Source organism: Chinchilla lanigera, unplaced genomic scaffold, assembly GCF_000276665.1.
Source record: "Chinchilla lanigera isolate Chin_1 unplaced genomic scaffold, ChiLan1.0 scaffold00071, whole genome shotgun sequence".
In the NCBI taxonomy this organism is placed as follows: domain Eukaryota; kingdom Metazoa; phylum Chordata; class Mammalia; order Rodentia; family Chinchillidae; genus Chinchilla; species Chinchilla lanigera.
This window is the reverse complement of record NW_004955472.1, coordinates 899,567-908,803: the sequence shown is the minus strand read 5'-3', so window position 1 is coordinate 908,803 and position 9,237 is coordinate 899,567. Positions and strand designations below refer to the sequence as shown.

The 9,237-nt window shown below is 47.7% G+C and overlaps 1 protein-coding gene across 4 annotated transcripts in view; it reads left to right on the top strand.

The window, feature by feature from the left end:
• LOC102011979 (protein unc-13 homolog B) overlaps nucleotides 1-9,237 on the top strand; it is a gene marked incomplete at its 5' end in the record, with an annotated part of 149,550 nt that overhangs the window by 110,739 nt on the left and 29,574 nt on the right. For all 4 annotated transcript variants that reach the window (XM_013522966.1, XM_013522967.1, XM_013522965.1 and 1 more), the window contains 6 exon segments: nucleotides 310-356; nucleotides 3,435-3,513; nucleotides 5,619-5,693; nucleotides 6,118-6,337; nucleotides 7,936-8,163; nucleotides 8,724-8,865. In XM_013522966.1, the coding sequence (XP_013378420.1) occupies nucleotides 310-356; nucleotides 3,435-3,513; nucleotides 5,619-5,693; nucleotides 6,118-6,337; nucleotides 7,936-8,163; nucleotides 8,724-8,865 (791 nt within the window).

Sequence of the window (9,237 nt, the reverse complement as noted above, 5' to 3'; positions counted from 1 at the left end):
TACGGTGCTCTACACCGGTGTCTTGGAAAACGGACACCAGAGTTCTGGCAGTTGCTGCACTTTCAGTGGATCCTTAGCCTTAGGACCTCAGTGAGCATGACCTTATATCCTTTCTATTCACTGGGGAAGATGGAGACAAGTACTGCTTATTGTAGCAGCGTGCTTATTGCCTTGGACGAAGGGGTGTAAGTGTAGGTGAGAGGCTGGCTATATCACCTCATGGTAAGTGTGACCTAAACTGCTTACTGCCAGCCGGTGGGCAGTCTTCGTATTTCTCAGCATCTAATTTTTTTCTCTCTCTTTTTAAAGATTCCAGATGATGGCAGCTCCTCCCTGCCACAGTGGCTCCCAGAAGGGTAAGTGCTTCCTAGAGTCCAGATTTGTATGGATTTCATCTTGTCTCCATGCTTAGCTTCTCCCCTGGGGACAGGGGCATTAGGTCCATAAGCTAGCCCCTGGGCAAGGCAGAGGTCCCGCTCTCAGTCGGTTGCTTGGTTCTCTGGGAGTATTTTAGAGGCAGAAGAGACCTTTGCTGAGTGTTTTCCCCAGCACAGGGGGACTCCGGGCCCCCTCATCCTGCTCTCCTGACTTCCGACCCGTTGCATCACAGGGGTCCTGGACTTACGTGGAATAATGAGAGCATTAGATAGAAGAGTACTTGTGTTTGGGAGCATTTCCTTTCCACTTCGTTGCTGATGGTGTATCTGACTAGTTTACTCCCTGGGTTTAGTCCTGCTTCCACTGTTGTGAGTCACCAACTTATTCTATTTCACTGTAGTCAAGACGTAAGTAGCATCCCTTTCGAGCTCTGTGTGTGCTGTGTGTGCTTCTTGTCTGGGAATTTTAGACCCATGTGACTGCACCACAGAGTCATTTTAAGCTGCTCAACTGCTGCCTATAACTGACTGTTCTTAGGAGAGAGTTTAAGTGTCTCCCCATGTCCTGCTCCCCTGCACACACTGCCAGTTAGCTCTCTGACTTTCCTTCTTCCTTTGTCCTACAAAGGATTCTGAAATAAGAATTTCTGGGGGATGCGTGCCTGTAATCCTAGCACTCTGGAAGGCTGAGGCAGGAGGATCAGAAGTTTGAGCATAGCCTGGGAAACTTAGCAATTTAATAAGACGCTGTCTCAAAATAAAAACATAAGAAAAGAGCTGGGTATGTAGCTCAGTAGGAAGGCCTGGGGTTCAATCTCCAGTATGGAAAAAAAAAAATGAGGAAGGGAGGGAAGGAAGGAAGGAAAGAAATAGAGAGGGGAGAGAAGAGGAGAAAAGAGAAAGAAGTTCTAGTAGCTGCCTTCTCTTATTCATGGCCAAGAAAAAAGATCAAATCATAAAATTATCTTGCGTGTGTGTGTGTGTGTGTGTGTGTGTGTGTGAGAGAGAGAGAGAGAGAGAGAGAGAGAGAGAGAGAGATTGGGGACTGAACCCAGGACCTTTTGCACAGTGTGAACACTGAGCTGTGTTCTTCAGCATACTACCATATTTTTACATGCTTCTTATTTTGCTATTGGTTTTTAATCAAAGGTTAATCATGTGAATGAGCTTCCCCTTCTTTTTCAGGCAGGCGCTATGCCACTGAGCTATATCCCCAGCCCCTGCTTCTTTTTCAGAGGATCATTTATGTTGCAAAAACCTAGCTGGGCATGGTGACGCATGCCTGTAATCCCAGCACTTGGGAGGCTGAGGCAGAAGGATTGTTGCTAGTTCGAGACCAGCCTGGGCTGCAGAGTGAGCTCAAGGCCAGCCTGAACTGCATAGTGAGACCTTGTATCGAAGACAAAACAAAACAAAAAAAGCCCTTCCTGGGGGTCTGGGGATTTAGCTCAGTGGCACGGCACCTACTGGCAAGCGCAAGGTTGTGAGTTCAATTCCTGGTACCGGAAAAAAACAAAACCAAACAAACAAACAAACAAACAAAAAGCAAAAAAAAAAACCCTTCCTGGCTTACATGGTACATATTGTAGTTTTTAGAATTGGCTACAAACTTGTGACTTTTTTTCTTCCAACAATTATGAAATACACACATGCCAGTGGAACATACCCAAACTATTTTTAAATAGAGTTATGCAGAAGTTTCTAAATAATTCCTTTTTGTCTTCCTCATTTTCCTTCAGCTTAGTCCTTTGAACCTCTCATTTTCCTTCAGCTTAGTCCTTCGAACCTCTCATTTTCCTTCAGCTTAGTCCTTCGAACCAAGTATAGGCTTCCTTAGGCCTGGTAACCTCATTAAAGACAAAGTCCTCTGCCTATATTCAGGGAACCAGCTTATTAAAAATCAGCATATTGAGTTGACCATTGTAGCTCCTAGCCTTGACCTAATTTGTGGCTCCATTCTTTGCTTATATTGCTGGAGGTTCTTACTTATTCTTCCAGGATTTCTCTTCACCTGTGTTACAGAACACAACTCCCTCAGCTTTCCTCACCTCGTTCCTCTCGTTAAAACCAGGTTTCTGAGTGCTTTTCATTGAGGCTCAGCGTCCTGGCATCTAGGACACTAGGGAGAGGCTTTCTGCCTGTCCACCTCATTTTACAGACGTGACACCAAGGCCCAAAGGGCGGAAGGGGTGCTAGCAGAGGACACCATAGGATTTAGTAAAAGTGGGGCTGAAATGTAGATTTTCTCAGTGCAATACTGATGTTGTTTGGGAAGACACCCTGACTTTTTTTATTGCATACCATTATGGAAGCATAGCCACACAGCAACAAAGTTAATAACTATGGTAAAGGTATAAAAGTTTCAGAAATTTCCAGTTGCTTTAGGGATCATTTTTTTCTGGTCTGTCTTGATGTGTCTGTTCACAGGGCTAGGCCAGACTCTCAGAGTCCTTTGGCTATTTTCTTTTTCTGAATGGTCTTTCCCAGCATCTACCCCATCACATCTCCTCTGCCTCCACTTGATTATGGACGCCTCTGTCTCCGTGAAGACCCTTTTCTTCAGGAGCTGGGTAGACAGAACTGGTGACTCGTTTGGTCTTGGCAGAGAAAGTCTCCTGTATGTCTTGTCTGCTCGTCCTGCTCATCCAGGCAGCAGGCCTCTCCTGGAGAGCCATTCCTGGAGGCCTTTTGCAGGGCAGCGAGTCTTATTTTTGGGAAGCAGTGTCCCTGGCTTGTGTGTGGACAAGAAACCTGTTGACCAGCAATTCCAGCCTTGCTTTTGGCTGCACAGTGCATTCAAGTAAACAGAAGTTCCTTGACCTGTCCTGGTTGGTTAAAACCACAGAAGACCCTGAGGGGCACTCGCGCAGATTCTGTTGCTCCTCCCACGGCTTCAGCCCTCTCGCATTCTGTCTTCCTTCGCCCTCTCAACAGCACATGGTATAGCTGGGTTCATCTTTCTCTGCGGGAGAGAGAGAGGAAGGAAAATGGAGCCCTGAACCTGCCAGTAACTCAAGTCAGGACTGAAGGTCCTGACATGTTTTCTTCTTCTCACAGGCCAGCGGGAGGGCTCTATGGCATTGACAGTATGCCAGATCTACGCAGGAAAAAGCCATTGCCACTTGTCAGTGATCTGGTGAGTAAAGCCTCCTGTACAAACTTAGGAGGTAGCCTGGGGTATCCCCAACTGGGCCTTAGCGAGCTGTTGGGACTGGAAGTGGTCCATTTACTGGATATTATTCTGCTGATCAGTTATTTAAAGTCTCACTGATGGTTTCAGTGAGACCTTGCTCTGCCTCCATAGTCAGAGCCCTGGGCTCCTGTCTAGGTCAGGCTCCTTCCTGGAACACTTACAGCACGAGCCCTCACAGCGGGGCCCTGGGCCTTCCTCTAGGTGTCTCTACAGCCTTCTGTGATGGCTTGCAGTGGAACCTACCTCTAACGTTGACCCAGATTGTTGAACGTGGTGTATAATGGGCATGGCTGGAGCTTGATCCCTTCTTGGAGATCAAGGCAAAGTGTCCTCCTAAGAGAGGCAATGATGAACATTTGTGGAATTGATCTGCAACATTTGGAGTTAAAGCTGATCTTGGGGCCTCCAAGACGACCAGAAGGCCCCATTCTAGGCCATACCTTCTAAAGCGGGGTCCGCTAAAGGGAATTTCTAGAGCCATTGGTTGTGCAATAGAATGGAACCTAGGCTCTCCAGAGTCCCAGAGCCCTGCAGCCACGTGTAAGTTACGAGGTTTGGTGATGCCTCAGTCCTCTTTCTTAGCACCATTTTCATCTCCTGTTTCTTCTCTTCCCTCCCTGTCCTGTTGTTGTTTTTTTTTTTTTGCCTACTCCTTTTCTCTCTTCTCCATTCTCTTTTCTTTTTTAATTTTTTATTTTTTTATCCATTCTCTTTCTTCTGCTAGTTTCTCTCTGCTTAGTTGGCCGAATGGAGTTATCTACCAATTTTGTTTCATTTCTTTCTTTCCTAACATTTGTGTGTCTTCTTTATTTTTCCTGCTTTGTTTTTCTTTTGATGGTGCTGGGGAATCAAACCCAGGGCCCTGTACACGCTGGACAAGCACCACGCCGCCGAGTCGCACGCCGGCCTCCGCTCTCCTCCTCGTGTGTGCACCTCTTCCGTCAGTGCCCATCTGGCTGGCTGAAGGATGGATTCTGATGCCGCCTCCTCTTTATGTCCAGCCTCCTTTCTTTATTACTGCTCATCTTACCTTTTTCTTCTTCCTGTTTTTCTTTTGTTCCTCATTCTCTCTTCCCTCCTTACCTGAATTTTCTGGTCTCTGTTTCCCTGTTCTCTCTTTACCTGGCCTGTTTTTCACGTTGTGGTGTAACTCTCAGAGTAGGAGCTTTAAGCTGTGGTTGCTGGCCAGCTGTCTGGCTGAAGACAGTTTTAGTGGATAGGGGCAGAAGGGTGTGAGACATGCTCCTTACACTTTGTGTGACAGAGAACCCTTCTGTTGCCTCTGAAAGTTTTCATGCTCTTGGGGGATCTTAACGTCATGTTGTTCCTTTCTCTGCTGTCCTCTGCGCAGGCTATGGTGAGTGTCTCCAGAGCCCCTCTCCATCCTCTGAGAGTCCATACCCCAAATCACTTGGGTCCTTCCCAGCTGATCCTCCCGCATAGGCTGATACTGTGACTTCAGTCTGTCCAGAGTCGGCCTCTAAATTAACTTGGACTTGACAGATATGTGTGGCAACAAAAGCCTGGCTAGCGGCAGGTCAGCCCTGGCTGTCAGATTTAACTCCCTTCCTTGCTTGATTTCACTGAGATTACCTTGTCCTTTCCACCTGCCAAGTGCCCTGGATTGGACATTGGGAGGGCCCAGGGAGTAGCACTTAGCATGAAATCATTGTTCCCAGTGGTGGTTCTTCAGTGTAACTCTGAAAAAGTTGTATGTCTCTGTTACTGTTACGATTTGTTTCCTACTGTAATTCTAAGCTATTCATTTTCCTTTCCCTTCCTATAAATAAGGGGTTTCTGTGGGGTAGAACACCTAAGAATAGTGAGGGAAAGAGAAGCCCTTCAGAAGGTAGAGACCTGAAGGAAATGCCTTTGGTTTTGCATCTTAACCTGGGACACTTGTTACCTTTTGCCCAGGAGTATTTCCTACAAGTAACAATAAAAATAGAACAAGTTCTAGCCAACTGGATTTGGTCACTGAAGTTTCCACTCAGGATTTTGCCAGTCCTTGGTGGTGACCAGGACTGATAGCAAATCTTCTTTCGTAGTCACTGGTCCAGTCCCGGAAGGCAGGGATTACTTCTGCAATGGCTACACGTACTTCTCTCAAGGATGAAGAGCTGGTAAGTGACCCAGGGGCTTTCTTGAGTCTACTCTCGGTAGGACCATGGTCATCTCTGTAGCCATACTAACTGGGAATTCAGAGTACTGGGCACATATTGTTCATGAAACTGCATAGCATCAGCTCTCAGTTTTCTACACTGCAAGAGGCAAGCATCCAGACTGGAGCCTGTAACCCTCTGTTTCCACAGAAAGTGTGAATGCTGGGACAAGGCCCCAACCAGTGTCAGGTTGGACCTGTGCTGGACAACCAAGACACACTGTAGTGGGGACTTCTTTCCACTAGGCTGGGCTGGGCCAGACTGGATTTTCTTCTCCCCTGGCAAGGAGAAAAACCGGGACCCTGACTGCCCCAGAAGGTCTCAGTTGTAGAATTTTTCTGCAGTCCTAAAGTCATTGGTGGGTGATGGGGTATGTGTCTTTCAGAAATCCCATGTGTATAAGAAAACCCTTCAGGCTTTAATCTACCCCATCTCATGTACCACACCCCACAACTTCGAAGTCTGGACAGCTACTACCCCAACCTACTGCTATGAGTGCGAAGGCTTGCTGTGGGGCATCGCGCGCCAGGGCATGCGCTGCAGTGAGTGCGGCGTCAAGTGCCACGAGAAGTGCCAGGACCTGCTCAACGCCGACTGCCTGCAGCGTGAGTGCGGGCGGGGTGAGGGCTGGGGGCGGGGGGCAGCAGTTCCTGTCTGAGATAATCTGCAGTGAAGAGTGAGCGATGGCTGCACCCTCACTCCTCCTCCAGTCTACCTGATCGTGACGCTCTTCTTCAGAGAGGGTAGACCGTTGAATCAAGGAGTATTGCCTTTGCAGATAGAAAGCCTTTTCGTAGCTTCTTAAGTACCTTTAGGAAAAATTCTCTGAACTTTCTATACCCTGCGCTATGGTGCCTTATTGGCCAAGTGAGTAGAGCATGTTTAATCAGGAGATGAAACTAACGAGAAGAGATAGAAAGAGAGGGAGAGGAGAGAAGAGAGACGCCTGTGAGGTTCCAGGCCTCACAGAGGAGCTTGCTGAGGTGTGGACCCTAGGACCAGGAAATCCCTACGTGTTAGCAGCATGTTTTCCTTGTAGATGGTGCAGAATTTTAGACAGCAGTGCGAGGAACAGAAGTTTCAAGTTGGTGGAGCAAAGGTTCCCGGTGGAGAGTTTGCCAGGCTCCCCAGGCCTGTCTACATACGTGGTTCCACTTGCTGGAGTGGAAAGCATGAGACTAGGAAAAGTACCAGGCTCCTGGCAGGGGATGTGATGTGCTCAGATCTCCTGTCATCTACTCCCTTCCAGCTGGACGTATACTGAGTGGGCCCCAGGAAAAGCAGGGGTTGAGGATATGGGAAAGTAGTCTCCTGTCTCTGCATGTCGCTGAATTGTTACTCGGAGATAAGCTACAGCAACAGTATCTATAAGGATTATAGTAAGAGAAGGGAATAATAATAGTGATGATTTATTGAGTACAGTGGTACCTTGGTTCACGAACTTAATTCTTTCCATGATTCTGTTCACAAACTGAATTGGACGAGAATGTTGCCATAAGGTTATCACTGAACCAACCTAACAAGTGAATTTGATTCAGTTCTCGTCCAGTTCGCCTTGCAAGCAGAATCTTGGAAAGAACTAGGCTCACGAACCGAGGTGCCACTGGACCTGGTAGCTGCCCAGCTCTAGGGTATGTGTCTCAGCCGTGCTATGCAAAGTAATGCTCACTGTAACCCTAAAAGATAAGCACCATTATCTCCCCTTAGAGAAGTCCAGTTCTCCAAGCTAGGAGTGGTGGAGGCAGGATCTGAACCCAGGTCTGTCTGATTGACCAAAGCCTGTACTTCTCTTTCCACATCACACTGTTTGCTGAGAGTCATGGGACAGCCATGATGAAGTCGAGGGTCTGGATCATGCTTGGCAGTAATGGATGAGATTGGTGATTTCGCCGTGTTCATCCCCACCCCCTCCCTGATAACTAAGACAGCCGCTGGAGATATTTTGACCTTACAGTTGAAGTGTGGATGAAAATATTCCACACTGTAAATAGAATAGTGTGATGAACCCTCATCACGTTAAGATTTGCTGCCCTTTTATTTGCCAGGTCAGCAGGGCCCGCAGTGATTGACTTGCCCCAGAGATACCCCAGTTTCCTTAAGCTTCTTCTGTGGCTTCTCAGCCTCTCCCAGGGCCTGTTTCTCGGTTTGCTCCTGATCTGATGAATGGCTGGTGGGTCACTTTCTATCTCTGGCCACCCTCCAGGGGCTGCAGAAAAGAGCTGTAAACACGGAGCTGAGGACCGGACACAGAACATTATCATGGCTATGAAGGACCGCATGAAAATCCGAGAGCGAAATAAACCAGAGATCTTTGAGGTTATCAGGGACGTCTTTGCAGTGAGCAAAGTTGCTCATGTGCAGCAGATGAAAACAGTGAAGCAGAGTGTACTGGATGGCACCTCTAAATGGTCAGCCAAGATTACCATCACTGGTAAGCAGGAAGGATTTGAGTGGGCAGAGAGGCTGGGACCGTGGGGAAGAGCCTGGGAGGAAGCATCCAGAGTGTGAGGGAGCGAGTGATGGGGACTGCACTGAGAGGAAGAAGGAGGGCACTGTCCACTCTTCTTGCCCAGACCCTTGTGGTGGGAGAGGCAAGAGTGATCCCACAAACAGTGCCAACCAGGATGCAAGGGTCTGTAACTATAGACGCTGCCTGACACTGTAGAGCTGGTTAGCAGGAAGAGCTAGGTTATGTGGAGGGGGCAAGCAGGAGACGGGAATAATCAGTGGTTTACTGAGCGGTTGGGTAGGGCTGAATCGTGTGTATATCAGAGAAGCTCAGCAGTCAGCTAGGGCTTGGGGTGCAGGATACTCGTGCTAGCTTTTGAGGAGAAGCTGGTGGCCCCAGATAGGTACAGAGACGTGAGGTTAGGGTTGTGCACAGAGCGGGGGGAGGCTGCTCTCAGAGGGAGAGCTGTGGTAGTGCTCCGCATGGCTTCTGACTTAATTGGAAGCGTACTCTGAGGCCTTCTGTGTGTGCTCCGTTTGCAGTGGTGTGTGCCCAGGGCCTGCAAGCCAAGGACAAAACAGGATCCAGTGACCCTTACGTGACTGTGCAAGTCGGCAAAACCAAGAAGCGTACCAAGACCATTTTTGGAAACTTAAATCCTGTTTGGGAGGAAAAGTTCCATTTGTAAGTCACTGAGAACTTTGTCTTGCTAGGACTGTGTGTATTTTGGAAGTGGCATTACAGCTTGTTTTTCTGGGCTTAAGTCCTACGATGGGGGACAAAGTGCTTCTCTTGGGTAGCAGCCATTCTTTCTCTGAGTTCATATGAACTTTTGCACTTTGACAAGCCTTGTCTTAACTAGGCCTCTTTCCGGATCCTAGATTATCCCCATGTTCCTTTTTCTTTTTAAAAAATTAATTAAGTATATTGGTATAATTTAGATATGCCTAATGATCATTTTCATTATAAGGAATCTGTATCTGTGTACATGACATATCCCATCCCCCTGCCCTCCCTTCAACCCCTCTTCCCCTCCTTATTTACAAAGTTTTGGTT